General features: G+C 44.9%; 1 protein-coding gene across 3 annotated transcripts in view; it reads left to right on the forward strand.

Annotated features, from left to right (window-relative positions):
- Positions 1 to 17,658, forward strand: part of PLCH2 (phospholipase C eta 2) — a 441,994-nt gene that overhangs the window by 385,542 nt on the left and 38,794 nt on the right. For all 3 annotated transcript variants that reach the window (XM_075279623.1, XM_075279620.1, XM_075279621.1), the window contains exons 13-16: positions 2,597 to 2,689; positions 5,116 to 5,216; positions 5,292 to 5,389; positions 7,228 to 7,410. In XM_075279623.1, the coding sequence (XP_075135724.1) occupies positions 2,597 to 2,689; positions 5,116 to 5,216; positions 5,292 to 5,389; positions 7,228 to 7,410 (475 nt within the window). The remainder of the gene's footprint in view (positions 1 to 2,596; positions 2,690 to 5,115; positions 5,217 to 5,291; positions 5,390 to 7,227; positions 7,411 to 17,658) is intronic.

Consider the following 17,658-nt stretch of genomic DNA (forward strand, 5'->3'; position numbering starts at 1 on the left):
TCACAGCGCACCCTAGTGGCAGACTTTGGAATGAGCTGTAATATTCTTTCTAGCCTTTGGATTGACCTACAGTGCATGCTGCATAGTCGTTGAGACAAATAAATACGCCTTCTGGTGGTATTTTCTATATATTGCCCTTGGGAACTTCCTTTCATTGCAGCCTGCCAAATAAACTGGATGAGCACTGAAGCATCCCGGGCTTCTACAATCAGATCTGGAGTTGATATTTAAATTGTTGTAAACCGGATTTCACGGATGTTTATTAGCTGTAAAATCCTAATAAGGATGTCATTATTTTTCCTTGAAGGGTTTTCCACAAATATAACCATTTTTAAATTTGAAAACAAATAAAAGTTAAATATTTTTGCAAATTTATATACCGTATATACGCGAGTATAAGCCAAGTTTTTCAACACAGTTTTTCAGCTGACAAAGCCCCCCTCGGCTTATACTCGAGTCAAGCAAAAACATTTTTTTTTTTTTTTTTTTTTGGGGGGGGGGGGGTCTATGACCAGCTGTAATAATAATGTATAGAATCTCCCATAAAATATTGGGGAAAGAAGTTTTAAAAAAATATAAGAATTTTTTTAAAAAAAGTTGTAAATCTCTCCTTTCCCTAGAATACTAATAGTATTTTTCGGACTATAAGACGCACCGGACTATAAGACTATATAAGGTTTTAGAGGAGAAAAATAGGGGAAAAAAATTTTCATATATGGGAGTTGTAGTTTTGGAACAGCTGCAAGGCCACATTGACAGGTGACCCTGCAGCTGTACGGGGATGTATAGGGCGTTTTTTTTTGTGGGGCCAGGTGTACTTTTTAGTTATACCATTTTGGGAAATGTTTATTGCTTAGATCACCTTTTATTTAATTCAGAGGCAAAACAGAGAGAAAAACCCGGCGGCTTACCACTTTTGATTTTGACGTTCACTGTACATAAAAATATTAGTAGACCGGGCATTTTCAGACACAGGGATACCTAATGTATATGTTTCACAGTAATGTTATACTTTTATATGTATTCTAGAGAAAGGAGGTGAACTTTTATTTATTTTATTTTTTATTATATTTTTTTTAAGTGTTTTTTTTTTGTTTGTTTTTTTTTTTACTATTTTATTATCCCCCACCTAGGGGGCTTGAACCTGCAATCATTTGATTGCAAGTCCCATAGACGGCAATACAAGTGTATTGCCGTCTATGGGAGATTCTATACATTACTATCGCGGAGTGTCATAGACCAGCTGCGATAGTAATATATATCTATGACAAGCCTCAGAGCCGTCATTAGGCTCCCGGCTGTCATCGGAACAGGTCGGCTCCTGCGGCCTCGCCGTGCAGGAGCCGGCTTGCATCACTAAAGGTATGGGGCCGGTGGGGACCGGCCCCGGGGCTAACTGACTGCCGGGACCTGTGGAGGAGGAGCGGATTTGCAGCATGGCCGCGCTACTGCCACCGCTGGTTTTCTTCAGCGGCAGGAGCGTGGCAATCTGCAGGCCCCGGCAGCTAAGACAGTCCCCGGCATCTGCTGTAATAGACCGGCGAATGCCGGGGACTGTCTTAGCTGCCGGGGCCTGCAGATTGTCACGCTCCTGCCGCTGAAGAAAACCAGCGGTGGCAGTAGCGCGGCCATGCTGTAAATCCGCTCCTCCCCCCACATTCAGACTATAAGACGCACCCTCATTTTCCTCCGAAATTTTTGGGGGAAAAAGTGCGTCTTATAGTCCGAAAAATACGGTACATATAAAAGTAGAAAATGACTGTGAAACACAAACACGTTAGGTATTGCTGTGTCTGAGAGTACCCGGTCTACTGAATATAGGGGATCTGCAGTGCTCCTGTTCTGTCGGGAAGGGGTTAATAGGAGCACTGCAGATACCCTATATTCAGCCAGGCTGAATTACAAGTGGGGGAAAACCTCAGTCCTCAAGCTCAGGGAAGGGGCAGACAGACAACCAAAACACCCCCTCCCCTTCCCCAGCACCTACTACACCCAAAAACTCCGACCATTTTAATTTTTTAAATTTCCCAGTAGCTGCTGCATTCCCCCCCCCCCCCCCTCGGCTTATACTCGAGTCAATAAGTTTTCCCAGTTTTTTTGTGGTGAAATTAGGGGCCTCGTCTTATATTCGGGTCGGCTTATACTCGAGTATATACGGTTATAGAAAATTTGCAGTTTCGCTAGGTTTACACCTGCGTTTAGGTTTCTGATCAAAGGGTCCACTTGGAGACCATTTAAAAAAGCGGTTACCTTTGGAAACACGCGGACCCCATAGAGTATAATTGGGTCCCCTCCCAAAAAGGGCGGAGAGAAAACACAGCTATGATTTCCTTATTGTGGCCGGGTTATCGTCTCATACATGTAGTGTCCCTGCCGGATAACCTGTCCACAATAAGGACATCATGGCTGGGATTCTGGCAAGCCCCAGACCATAGAAAGTTCCTTCATTCATGGTTGTAAGCATTTGCAAACGATCACGACAAAGGATCTAAGATTGTTAGAGAAAATTTAATATTTTTAAAGTTGCTTGTAACTGTGGTTGACTAATGTCTCGTATTTGTGGCTCAAACCCTAATGTTTCTACTTTACATAACAGAGTAAGACAGAAGAGGAGACGGAGTCGGGAGAAGAGCCGAGCCCCAACAAACGTCACAGCCGCTCCTTGATGGGAAGCTTCTCCAAGCGCAAGGTGACTGTGATACTTCTGGCATGTGAGGCTGAGTGTAAACCTCCAAGCACCGCAGCAGACTTGTCACTTTGGATCATCTGATAGATTTGGTTTCCTATTAATCATTTAGAAAACTTTCCCTGTGATTCCCTTGCGCAGAAGCAATGTCTGCACACTGCGCTCCCTAGGCCTGGGCTATTTAAGGGCTCATTCACACTTCCATTCACATATGTGAGAGTAGGGCAGCCTATGGGGCTATGGATTCTAAAGGAGTTTTGTATCCACATTGGTCTGTGATAAGAAAATGGAGACCTGTTCGATCTTTGGCCTGGGTCCCATCTACGTTCGGTATTCCATTCAGGAGTCTGCTTGGGGACCCCCGAACGGAATACAGAATGCATTAGTTAAGAAACCACACGAACCACGTAGACTATAATAGGGTGTGTTTTCTGCATGGTGACCGCACGAATCATGCGGAGAGAAAAGTTCTGCAAGCAGGACACTGTGCGGAAAACCCCATTATAGTGTATGGGGTCCATGTGGTTTCTTAGGTAACCGCTTTTTATTGAGTTCAGTATTACATTTCGGGGGGTCCCCCAAGCTGACAGCATCCATATGTGAAAAATGGAGGTGTGAATAAGCATCAACCAAGAATGATATGTGCTTCAGCTTGTCATGACACTTCAGGAGTCCATTGCCTATCTCACCGGCAGTCATGTCCTTACAATAATTCTTCAATGGTATTCCAGTGTTATCCTCGTGTAGGTGTCCATACAGTAGAGGCATAGGTCTTAGTATGGACAAACCAACATAAACAGTATATACTGTATACCTTGGTAAATAATCTATATAGCTTCATTGCTCGTAAAACTACATACATGGCCTTGACTAAAAAGCCTTGGCCGTTTTGTGTCCATAGCTCCTTTGTAGACTTGTGTGTCACCATAGTTAGACTATAAACCTGTATGATCTGATCCTGAAGTTGTGTTACTCCACTACATCTGATGTCTAAGCAAGATGGGGAAATGTCGGACTGTAGGATCCGACTGCAAAAAATGGGTAGTCTGTTACCAAGGAGACACATAGATCTGCATAAGGCCGGGTTCACACGGAGTTACGTGCCGCGAGATTTGGCACGTAGACGCCGCGTGACCCTTTGCGTGCCGTACACGCTCCCATTCATTTCAATGGGAGCGGGGAGCGTATGCGCCGCGCTAGTTTGCGGCCGTGAATAAATGCACGGCCGCAAACTAGCGCGGCGCATACGCTCCCCGCTCCCATTAAAATGAATGGGAGCGTGTACGGCACGCAAAGGGTCACGCGGCGTCTACGTGCCAAATCTCGCGGCACGTAACTCCGTGTGAACCCGGCCTAAGAGCTGTAGACTCATATCTAGGATACTATTAACTAAGGCAAATTGCAAATTTCCTTCATTGTTTTAGTTGCAATGAATATAAAAAACCAAAAACGTGTGAGTCTTCAGTAGGTGATACCTTTTTTAATGGCTAACTCATAATGATGACAGAATATGACGTTTCGAAGCTCTCGGCTTCTTCTTCAGATATATCTAAAAACACTTTCTAAAGGCTGCATAAATTTTGATTTTGAGAGGGAATTTTAAATCAAGGAAACGGACGGATTTATGAGTACAGGTGCGTGACCCTATTTAACACTCTGGAGAATGGAATGAATACATCACATGGGTTCATGTCATTCTATACAAATCACTGAACTAAGACGGCCATAAAGATAAAGAACCTGGGAACTGTGAATTGTTTATATTTATATGTATATAGTAATAAGCCTCTTCCCCCTCCCGAAATCCTATCCCTGTGTGTCCAGAGATAGCAGCCTGCAGAAAGTGTTTTTAGATATATCTGAAGAAGAAGCCGAGAGCTTCGAAACGTTATATTCTGTCATCATTAGGAGTTAGCCATTAAAAAAGGTATCACCTACTGAAGACTTGCAAATTTTTTGTTTTTTATATTTCCTACCCACTGGCTAACACGGTACAAAAACAAACATTTTTCTTAGTTGCAATGAAAATGATTGGAAATCGCATTATAAAATCGATCCTGAAATCTCAAGTTCGGCTCAACCCTAGTCTCCGCCCAAAATTTTTCCGACTCCACAGCCCTGATTGTGACCATAATAAATCTTCTTCCCTTGGGCTACCTGTTGTATTCTCTCGCCAAGCAATGACCTCTATGAATTCTGTACATAGAAGAGGAAATTATCCAAGTAGATATTCTTAATGCAGTTTATTGGGGCCTAACAAATAAATTGGTGAGCTAAATCCTAACATCTTGTCGCGTCGGTCAAAAAACCATTCACATGTACCCAAGAGTTAAGATGCAATGGAATACATTGAACCAAGAAGAAGCATAAATAAGACCGCGGGAGTACACGGTGTCTTGTATTAAGATTACCTTCTCTCCATCCTTTAGAAAAAAACTGCCCGGATTAAAAAGAGCTCAAGCTTGGAAGAAGGCGATGACAGCCTGGAGCGGCAGGGGAGCATCGCAAGGGCCTCTGTACACTACAGCAGGTATTAGGTGGCTTCTGTTGTTCTTTCTAAGCTTCGGTGTGTTCTGCTTAACTAAAGCTTCTATTTATTCCGTAGAATAAACCGGCAGAAGAAGACCATGAAACTCTCCAGAGCGTTGTCAGATCTGGTGAAATACACAAAGTCAGTGGGTATCCACGATGTGGAAACAGAAAGTAAGTCCATGTACAATTCAGATCGGTTACTTTTATTTGTACTCCATATTCATATGTAGATTAGGACATAGAATATGAAACGTGGCTATAGTGCACCCTCCGATATACCCTATAGATATATGGCCTGATCTGATCTGACCTCTCAGAACCCCAATAAAGATATACATTTCCTAGTTCCTCGTAGTTGACCAGATAAATTGTGTTTATCCAAGAGAAGTTAATATTCAGGCCGGAGCTTCCAGCTAATATCTCTTCTGTCATAGTATTTTATGTTTCCTGTAACCTCCGTCTGATGTCCTTGTATTCCCCTTACACTTGTTATAAATCTGATAACAATGACTTTCTACCAAGAGCCAAGTTTTAGGAAAAGCTTTTATGTGACATAAAGTAGAAATCTTCAGATGAGATAAATCCATGACTATGAAAACTACACACGGACAAGACCGACCGTGACATAGACACGAGGTGGTTATATATCCATTGTAAAGACCAGGCTCTATGCATTAACATTAAATATATAGAATATAGTATTGTCTGGGAACTGGTTTACGCTCTGTATCCGGTCCTTATGCTAATAACTTTATCTATCTATCTATCTATCTATCTATCTATCCATCTATTTATCCATCTATCTATCCATCTAGCCATCCATCTAGCCATCCATCTAGCCATCCATCTAGCCATCCATCTAGCCATCCATCTAGCCATCCATCTAGCCATCCATCTAGCCATCCATCTAGCCATCCATCTAGCCATCCATCTAGCCATCCATCTAGCCATCCAGTGCCTCACTGGGATACCCTACTTTTTTCATTGAGTAGTCAGTATATACATGGAGATTGATTTAAAGAGAGTCTGTCTTTAGACCCCATCATATCAACCCAGTCCTACAGATACATAGGTTAGGATCACTTAATCAAATGTTACCCCTTGATATCACTATTTTTGCGATATGCCAGTGAGCCCATTTTTAGCAATAAGGGTGTTGTCACTTACCTCTTTGAAGAAGGAGTTCATCTGTTTATTGACAATGGAGACTTGATTCACAAAGTGAAAATACTGTTTGACCTAGGTGACCTTAGCCTATCTATCTGCAGGACTGGGTTCTGGTGACTCCCCTTAAATCTGTGCAGTATCTGTCTCTTTGGCAATGAGAGTCCAGATTACCCAGATTACCCCGCCCGCACAGTAGGATTGACGACTCTCCCTGTATTTTTACCCAGAAGGCTGCCAATCACTGTATATGGGTGGGGTGATCAGGACTCTCACTGGCTCTCCTAGGAGTCCTGTCAGAATTTATTCTGCAATTGTTCAGACATACTGCTGTAGGTAATATTTAACATTATATATCACAGAGCTCAGCTTCTCCCCCTCGATTATAATCTGCCCTCATATCGTAGGCTTAGGTCATCAGATGGATTTTCTTGTAGGTTTATTGTATTTAGTTAATGCCCAGACTGGTTTTGGGGAAGCTATTTCTGTGGGTGTAAGGACAGGTTTGGACATATCCTAAGGCAACAGTTCTATAGATGGTGGACATAGATTCCCAGGGTGGATGCGGCTACCACATCTCCAGTCCTCAACTGGGTCAAGGCTGGGTGAAGTGTGGCTATTATTACACATGGCCTATTTTTTAATGCCGGGACCACCAGAGAACATGACATTGCAAACAGACGTCTCTTCTTCTCTTGCACTATACCTTGTGACTGCATCTATGATAGTTGGACACTATAGACAACATTACAATGACTATTACAGAATTAATGGCCCCCCTTAAACTTGTGTTCTGGAACAGTTCTAGCAGTCATTCACAACTTTCTATTCTTTCTCTCCTCCAGTTTCTAGCAGCTGGCAGGTATCTTCCTTTAGTGAGACAAAAGCCCATCAGATCCTTCAGCAGAAACCAGCACAGTTTGTTAGATTCAACCAATACCAGCTGTCTCGAATCTACCCCTCTTCCTACAGAGTGGACTCTAGTAACTACAACCCCCAGCCATTCTGGAATGCTGGTTGCCAGTTAGGTAAGTTACTTCAAAAAATTGCACCGATCTGTTATGAGACTTGGTTTTCCATTATTTACAATTCAGAAAATTACTACATATCAAAGTATTTTGAGTCTCTACATTTGAAACATTGATGTAAAATATTGCCCCATGTAAAAGGACGGGATCTCCTTGGGTATCGGTCTTTGGTCTACCACATCCGCTGCAGGGAAAATATGGAGGTGCCAGTGGTTTCATGACTTTTTGAGAGCTTCAGCTTTGTACACATTTTGCGTGAAATATCCACATCTGTAAAATGTATACAAATTCGCAAAATGTATCCGGGGCTGTGGAGTCAGAATTGGTAGAAACACCAAAAAAAAAAAATGGCCATCTTTAATCATCTCTTTGTAAATGAGTTGGAGTCAGACCTTTGGGAAAATAAGAGTTGAAGTCAGAAGTCAACTCCACAGACGTTGTGCCATCAATGAACTGTCAATGTAATGCACAGACTTACTGGTTCCTGCTTATTAGAGGGAGTCTGTCATCAGATTCAGGACAGAATTTGGCACTCATTGTGAACTAGAATTAGGAAAGGACTCTGGCTGTAGTAGTATGACTGTACTGTGCAGTAGAGACAGTACTCCGCCTATTGGGGTATGCTGGGTTAGGAAAATTAGCGTAGGAAATATGGTGTCCTGAGGCCATTGTAACTTGAGGACCCTTTGTAGTCGAATATGGGTTTTAAAAAGCAGGCTATCCGTATAAATATAATGCTGTGCACCACTCAGCGGAATTAGTTTTTAATAGAGATGAGTGAGTAGTACTTGATCGAGTAGGTATTCGATCGAATACTACGGTATTCGAAATACTCGTACTCGATCGAGTACCGCTCGCTGTTCGAATGTAAAAGTTCGATGCAGAACCAGCATTGATTGGCAGAATGCTATACAGTCGGCCAATCAATGCTGGTTCTTCTCCTACCTTTAGAAGTCTTCTCCGTGCAGCTTCCCCGCAGCATCCTCCGGCTCTGAATTCACTCTGCCAGGCATCGGGCCTGGGCAGAGCCGACTGCACATGTCTGCTTGTAGTGCAGGCATGCGCAGTCGGCTCTGCCCAGGCCCGATGCCTGGCAGAGTGAATTCAGAGCCGGAAGACGCCGCGGGGACGCTGCAAGGAGAAGACTTCTCGGAGGATCCAGCCCGACCCTCACTCGTGGACTTGGTAAGTATAATTTGATCGAACATTGCCTACCCCTGAAACGAGCATTTTCCCCCCATAGAGTATAATAGGGTTCCATATTCGATTCGAGTAGTCGAATATTGAGGGGCTACTCGAAACAAATATCGAACCTCGAACATTTTACTGTTCGCTCATCTCTAGTTTTTAACTATTGTAATGACCCTGTCCGCTATGCTAGAGACCAGTGGTCCGCTCTATCTACATGGAATAGATCATATATGTTCAGGAAATTTGACACAGTACATATTTTCGATGTCAGCATGTAGGTTTTTTTTTCAGCAGTGTGATAGACCTATTTTGTTACTTCCATCAGGTTTGTATTACTAGACCAGCAGTGTTTGTGGTTGTCACTATACAAACATAAGGATTAGAGATGAGCGAACAGTGTTCTATCGAACTCATGTTCGATCGGATATTAGGCTGTTCGGCATGATCGAATCGAACACCGCGTGGTAAAGTGCGCCATTACTCGATTCCCCTCCCACCTTCCCTGGCGCCTTTTTTGCTCCAATAACAGCGCAGGGTAGGTGGGACAGGAACTACGACACCGGTGACGTTGAAAAAAGTAGGCAAAACCCATTGGCTGCCGAAAACATGTGACCTCTAATTTAAAAGAACAGCGCCGCCCAGCTTCGCGTCATTCTGAGCTTGCAATTCACCGAGGACGGAGGTTTCCGTCCAGTTAGCTAGGGCTTAGATTCTGGGTAGGCAGGGACAGGCTAGGATAGGAAGGAGAAGACAACCAACAGCTCTTATAAGAGCTAAATTCCAGGGAGAAGCTTGTCAGTGTAACGTGGCACTGACGGGCTCAATCGCCGCAACCCAGCTTTCCCAGGATCCTGAATGGAATACACTGTCAGTGTATTCCCGTATACCCGATATATACCCCCGATACCCGTTCCAACGGTGTGCCCCCCCACCTTCACCCCAGAAATACCCTGCAAGTCCCCTAGCAATAGAATTGGGGCTATATACACCCACTATTTTTGCTACTGCCATATAGTGCCATTGTCTCACTGGGAATTCAAAGAATATATTGGGCTTACATATAACTTCAATTCCAGGGAGAAGCTTGTCAGTGTAACGTGGCACTGACGGGCTCAATCGCCGCAACCCAGCTTTCCCAGGATCCTGAATGGAACACACTGACAGTGTATTCCCGTATACCCCATATATACACCCCAAATCCCCGTTCCAACGGTGTGCCCCCCCACCTTCACCTCAGAAATACCCTGCAAGTCCCCTAGCAATAGAATTGGGGCTATATACACCCACAATTTTTGCTACTGGTATACAGTGCCATTGTCTCACTGGGAATTCAAAGAATATATGGGGGTTATGTGCACCCACAATTTTTAATACTGCTATACAGTGCCATTGTCTGACTGGGAATTCAAAGAATATATGGGGGTTATGTGCACCCACAATTTTTAATACTGGTATATAGTGCCATTGTCTGACTGGGAATTCAAAGAATATATGGGGGTTATGTGCACCCACAATTTTTAATACTGGTATACAGTGCCATTGTCTGACTGGGAATTCAAAGAATATATGGGGGTTATGTGCACCCACAATTTTTAATACTGGTATACAGTGCCATTGTTTGACTGGGAATTCAAAGAATATATGGGGGTTACGTGCACCCACAATTTTTAATACTGGTATACAGTTCCTTTGTCTCACTGGGAATTCAAAGAATATATGGGGGTTATGTGCACCCACAATTTTTAATACTGCTATACAGTTCCTTTGTCTCACTGGGAATTCAAAGAATATATGGGGGTTATGTGCACCCACAATTTTTAATACTGGTATACAGTGCCATTGTTTGACTGGGAATTCAAAGAATATATGGGGGTTACGTGCACCCACAATTTTTAATACTGCTATACAGTTCCTTTGTCTCACTGGGAATTCAAAGAATATATGGGGGTTATGTGCACCCACAATTTTTAATACTGGTATACAGTGCCATTGTCTGACTGGGAATTCAAAGAATATATGGGGGTTATGTGCACCCACAATTTTTAATACTGGTATATAGTGCCATTGTCTGACTGGGAATTCAAAGAATATATGGGGGTTATGTGCACCCACAATTTTTAATACTGGTATACAGTGCCATTGTCTGACTGGGAATTCAAAGAATATATGGGGGTTACGTGCACCCACAATTTTTAATACTGGTATACAGTGCCATTGTCTGACTGGGAATTCAAAGAATATATGGGGGTTATGTGCACCCACAATTTTTAATACTGGTATATAGTGCCATTGTCTGACTGGGAATTCAAAGAATATATGGGGGTTACGTGCACCCACAATTTTTAATACTGCTATACAGTTCCTTTGTCTCACTGGGAATTCAAAGAATATATGGGGGTTATGTGCACCCACAATTTTTAATACTGGTATACAGTGCCATTGTTTGACTGGGAATTCAAAGAATATATGGGGGTTACGTGCACCCACAATTTTTAATACTGCTATACAGTTCCTTTGTCTCACTGGGAATTCAAAGAATATATGGGGGTTATGTGCACCCACAATTTTTAATACTGGTATACAGTGCCATTGTCTGACTGGGAATTCAAAGAATATATGGGGGTTATGTGCACCCACAATTTTTAATACTGGTATATAGTGCCATTGTCTGACTGGGAATTCAAAGAATATATGGGGGTTATGTGCACCCACAATTTTTAATACTGGTATACAGTGCCATTGTCTGACTGGGAATTCAAAGAATATATGGGGGTTACGTGCACCCACAATTTTTAATACTGGTATACAGTGCCATTGTCTGACTGGGAATTCAAAGAATATATGGGGGTTACGTGCACCCACAATTTTTAATACTGGTATACAGTGCCATTGTCTGACTGGGAATTCAAAGAATATATGGGGGTTATGTGCACCCACAATTTTTAATACTGGTATATAGTGCCATTGTCTGACTGGGAATTCAAAGAATATATGGGGGTTACGTGCACCCACAATTTTTAATACTGGTATACAGTGCCATTGTCTGACTGGGAATTCAAAGAATATATGGGGGTTACGTGCACCCACAATTTTTAATACTGGTATACAGTGCCATTGTCTGACTGGGAATTCAAAGAATATATGGGGGTTATGTGCACCCACAATTTTTAATACTGGTATACAGTGCCATTGTTTGACTGGGAATTCAAAGAATATATGGGGGTTACGTGCACCCACAATTTTTAATACTGCTATACAGTTCCTTTGTCTCACTGGGAATTCAAAGAATATATGGGGGTTATGTGCACCCACAATTTTTACTACTGGTATACAGTGCCATTGTCTAACTGGGAATTCAAAGAATATATTGGGGTGACGTGCACCCACAATTTTTGCTACTGCTATACAGTTCCATTGTCTCACTGGGAATTCAAAGAATATATGGGGGTTATGTGCACCCACAATTTTTAATACTGGTATACAGTGCCATTGTCTGACTGGGAATTCAAAGAATATATGGGGGTTATGTGCACCCACAATTTTTAATACTGGTATACAGTGCCATTGTTTGACTGGGAATTCAAAGAATATATGGGGGTTACGTGCACCCACAATTTTTAATACTGCTATACAGTTCCTTTGTCTGACTGGGAATTCAAAGAATATATGGGGGTTATGTGCACCCACAATTTTTAATACTGGTATACAGTGCCATTGTCTGACTGGGAATTCAAAGAATATATGGGGGTTATGTGCACCCACAATTTTTAATACTGGTATACAGTGCCATTGTCTCACTGGGAATTCAAAGAATATATGGGGGTTATGTGCACCCACAATTTTTAATACTGGTATACAGTGCCATTGTCTCACTGGGAATTCCACAAATAATTTGGGGATTCATTCACCCTACATCTCAGGCTCTTGCCATATTCACCCAGGTTGTCAGTGCTGCACCAGCTCGTTCCCAGACAGCTCGGCCTGAAAAACGCGTTACCTATATAGAGGATTTGGACAATGAAGACAACATGTTCTAAATCTAATGTCTGCACCTTCTCCAGAATTAAAATAAAGGCAGCGTTTAACTTTCAAATAGCACTGCACAAAGGAAGAGCTTATCAGCTTGTCTCATGACATGCTACTGAAAAGTTTCATTTGTGTATCTTAATGTAAATATAGTTGTATAAGCTTTTTGGGTTTTAGGCACTGCCAAGTTATTTATTACCACCCACTCCCTTATAATGATGATGACGCCAAAGTCACTGTGGGTGTTCAGAGCTCACAGCTTTGGGTGACATTTGTCTTGCTCTCTGTCGGTACCAGCTGTCTTTTTGGATACCGTAAAGTTATGTTGACTTTATTAACAGCTATAGAAGCTTTAGCCAGGTTGTGACGGTGTGTAACCCTAACAACACTAAGTGGGATACACATTAATAGTCAGTCTATGTACGCTAAACGTATCACTGAAGTAATTTTTTTTCCCTCTCCCCTAATATAAGAAAGGAACAGACATTAGACCTAGACCGGGGTTCGAGGCTTGAAAAAATCCAGTATTATTTGTTCTTCATGATGTGAAATATGTGTTGAAAAGCAACCCAAGATGAAGTCAGCCATGTGTGCCAGTGTGTTACTTGGCATGCCTTTGCTGGCCCCAACTGTAAGGGTCACTCTCCATTTCCTCCATTTTCCACTCCCCTTCACACCATTTGTGGTGAAGCAATGGGATGCACTGAAGTGCACCCTCTAGCCTCGTGTGGGATAGGGACATCAGATGCCACTCCAACCCCCTCGTCTTCCTCCGCCAGCCAACGGTGCGAAGATGAGAGGAGTGTGCTCTGAATGTTTTCTGCCTAGCAGAGGCTAGTTCTCACTTACGAAAATGGCCCCACTTTGACCTGTATATCAGGCACAATGGTGTAGGTTTCAAAGAAACATGGCACCAACAAGTTGGAAAACGTGGGCCATGCGTGGACCGTGTTTGAGTCTGGCAAGCTCCAGATCTGCTACCAGGTTCCAGCCATTATCACAGGCGCAAAAATGCCAGGCCCCAGGTGTAGCAGGGAAAAAAAAATGCCATCTCAGCCAGGATGGCATCCCTGACCTCGGAGGCACTGTGCTGTCTGTCCCCCAAGCTGATCAGTTTCAGCACGGCCTACTGACATCTCCCCATGCCAGTGTTACAGTGTTTTCCGCTAGTAGCTGGGGTGGAGGTTGCAGCTTCGTAGGGTTTCAGTCTACTCCTGCCATGAATTTTGGCCTGGGAGAGGAGATAGGCCACCCCAGTTTGCACCCGGGGAACAGACTCCACCACATTCACCCTGCCTGTCATTAAAGATAAGCACTGCAGCATCCCTGACCACAGGCGCTTGTCCATGTGTCGGTGGTCAAGTGGACCTTGCAGCAAAGCGCAGAGCTCTGGGCCCGACTGATGTTATGGGACACATGCAGGCGCAAGGCAGAGACAGCACACCAAGAGAAGTAGTAACGGCTAGGCCCAGCATAGGGAGGTGCCCCAGCTGCCATCTGCTGACGGAAGGCCTGGGTCTCCAGAAGCATAAACAAACACCAACATCTCCAGGGCCAGCAGTTTATCGATGAGGCTGTTACAGGCTTGGGCATGGGGGTGGGTTGTATTGTACTTCTGCCTGCAATGAAAAGCTTGGGAAATGTGGAGTGGCTGGGAAGAGGCGCATGATGGTGCAGGCCAAAAGGGCGCATGAGGGTGAACTCCCCAATGTGTCAGAGATAGGTGTGTAGGTGTCCTTGCATCATATACTTGCACCATATTTGGCTTTGGAAGTTAATTTTGTGCCAAAAAGTGGTTAAGACAGCGATCCCTCAGCTACTCCCGTTACACTGTCTATTGAAGTTACCATCTGTGGAAGTGGACCACCATTTCTAAGATCCCAAAGGAAGCAGGCAAGAGATGTGCAGTTCAGAAAAAAAGATGAGAAAATAAGTTTAGGCTGTAGAGCACAGAGGGATCGGAGAGGACAGAGCTGGTGTCGGCCAGGTATTCCCACAACATGCGCCTATACTTGTCCCTCCTGGTGACACTAGGCCCCTGAGTGGCAGTAATTTGTCCAGGGGGGCCATTAACGTGTTCCAGACCTAGGAATAAGTCTTCCAACAGGGTAGAGTTTTGCATGCCTTTGCTTCTACCCACTGTTTTTGCTGCTTAGCTTCCCTCCACATCTACTCTGCTTTCACCCCTAAACATCACCCCAGTTTATGCCTTTGCTTCTACCCAGGTTTTTTGTTGATTTAGCTTCCCTCTACATCTACACTGCTTTAGCCCCTAGACATCACCCCTGTCCATGTGGGGTCGGTGGCCTCGTCATCCACCAACTCCTCTTCCAATTGCGCACTGCCCCCTTACTGCAAACCGCACATGACCACAGCTTGCCTTGATGGCAACTGTGTCTCATGATCCCCACTTAGGTCCAGACAAGTCGGTGGCGGGTCCAAAACCCCAAAATTGGAAGGAAATGGCAGATGCTGCAGTATTTCTAACACCTGTTCCTGGTGCTCGGGCCTGGTCTGTGTTGTACCCTGCACCCTGCTTAACGCATCTGCCATATCCGAAGTTGTGCTGAGCGCATGCTAATGTTTCGTGTCCAGTGCAATGGATGGGATGGGATTTCACATAAGTCTGCCACCCATGGCCACTCATGGTTGAGCAACTGAGGGAGTTGACTTTGACGAACCCGAGGGTTTTGGAGTTGGAACTACATCAAAGGTCTGTGCTGCTCACACACTCTGCTCAACACATGATATGTTTAGTGCCAGCAGTGTGGAGACGTCGCACAACAGCCGTTGTTCCAGCAGGTACAGGCGTTGTAGGAGTGCATAGAGGCTAGCAGCGGCAACTATACACTTTAAAAACTATCCGCACAAGCGCCACACTTTCACCAGTAGCTCAGGAACATTGGGGTACCTTTTTCAAAAGATTAGCAGCAATGAGTTAAAAACGTGGCCCAGGCATGGAATATGTTGCAGGCTGCCAAGCTACAGAGCCAATCCCAGGTTACGGCCATTATCACACATGACAACATGCCTGGGCCCAGGTGCAGTGGCAAAAACCACATTGCCGTCTCATCGAGGATGGCATGACTCACTTTGTAGGCAGTGTGCTGTCTGGCCCCCAAGCTGATGAGCTTCAGCACGGCCCGCTGACGTCTCCCCACACCAGTGTTGCAGCGTTTCCAGCTCGTAGCTGGGGTCAATTTAACAGCGGAGGAGGGTGGTGTTTCAGCCCTCCTCCCAGGAATGTTGTGTGGGGAGACAAGTCAGGCCACCACATTTTGCGACCCGGTCCACGCCTCAACTACATTCAACCACTGTGCCCAAATTGAAAGGTAGCGTCCCTGTCCGCATGCACTTGTCCATTCGTAACTGGTCACATGGAACTTTAGGGCTAAGCGCTGAATTTAGGGACCGCCTCATGTTTGGGGGAAAGTGCTGGTGTGGACGGCACAGTGCGGTGGCGCAGTAGACACTCTGCCCAAAAAGGGCAGAGTGTCCCCCAGCCGGGATTCCAACATCTCCTGGGCCAGATTTCTTGAGATGAGGCCGTTGAAGCCTTGGGCATGTGGGTGGGTTGCGCTGTACTTTAGCATGAAATGAAAGGCTTGGGAGATGGGGAGTTGCTGGGAAGAGGCGCATGATGGCGCGGGCAAAAGGAGAAATGGCAGGAAAAGGTGAGGATAAGGGTGAACTCCCCAAAGTGTCAGAGGCAGATGTGGAGGTGTCCTGGCTCCTGGTCTGGACTGCAGCGCCAGCCCTGTCAACAGTGGAAGAGGCAGTGGCCGCCAGGCCAAACGACGATTATCCTGCGCTTGCTCTCACCCACTGAGCCCAGGGCTTGCCTTCCAAATGATGGCACCCGCAAGAGGTGGTGAGATTCCTCTCCGCAGATCTCCAAACCATCTTGGACTTGCAAATTGCACTAAATTTGTCATGTAACTGACATGTATATGATGAGTCTATCCATTGTCTGTTCATTTTGGTGAAAGTCAGCCTGTCAGCTGACAGACAGCTGTGCTTGTCAGTGATGATGTCACCGGCTGCTTGTACCCCCAGTTTTTGCTGCTTAGCTTGCCTCCACATCCACACTGCTTTTGCTCCTACACATCACCCCTATCCATGCCTGTGCCTCTAGCCATAAGTCTGCCACCCATGGAAACTCATGGTGCAGAAAGTGAGGGAGCTGACTCTGAGGAACCCTTGGGTTTTGTAGCTGGTACTCCATCAAAGGTCTCTGCTGCTCACACACCCTGCTGAACATACGGTATCTAGGGTTAGAGCGTGTGGTGACCTCGCACAACAGTAGGTGCTTCAGGCAGATGTAGGCCTTGCTGGAGTGTATTGCGGCTAGCTCCAGGTACTGTAGACTTGGGAAAGTGGGTGTCCAAGTGCCGCACTTTCACCCTTAGCTCAGCTAATTTGGGGTATGTTTTTAAAAATCATTGCACCACTACATTGAACATGTGGGCCAGGCATGGAACGTGTTGGAGGCTGGCAAGCTCCAGAGCCCTCCAACAAGCTAAAAAACCTGGCCCCAGGGGCAGCGGGGATAAACAAATTGCCATCTCATCCAGGATGGCATCCCTGACCTCAGAGGCAGTGTGCTGTCCGTCTCCCAAGCTGATGAGCTTCAGCCCAGCCTGCTGACGTCTCCCCACACCAGTGTTGCAGCGTTTTCAGCTCGTAGCTGGGGTAAATCTAACAGCGGAGGAGGAGGAGGGTGGTGTTTCAGCCCTCCTCCCAGGAATGTTTTGTGGGGAAACAAGTCAGGAAAATTCTTGAAACGGGAGAGTTTTGCATCTTTGCCCTTGCTGCCTATGGACATCCCTTTGCCTCTAGCCACCATTTTCCCTGCTTTGCTTGCCTCCAAATCCACACTGCTTTTGCCCCTAGACATCACCCCAGTCCATGCCTTAGCTTGTACCCCCAGTTTTTCCTGCTTAGCTTGCCTCCACATCCACACTGCTTTTGCCCCTAGACATCACCCCAGTCCATGCCTTAGCTTGTACCCCCAGTTTTTCCTGCTTAGCT

This window comes from Leptodactylus fuscus, chromosome 6 (assembly GCF_031893055.1).
Source record: "Leptodactylus fuscus isolate aLepFus1 chromosome 6, aLepFus1.hap2, whole genome shotgun sequence".
In the NCBI taxonomy this organism is placed as follows: Eukaryota; Metazoa; Chordata; class Amphibia; order Anura; family Leptodactylidae; genus Leptodactylus; species Leptodactylus fuscus.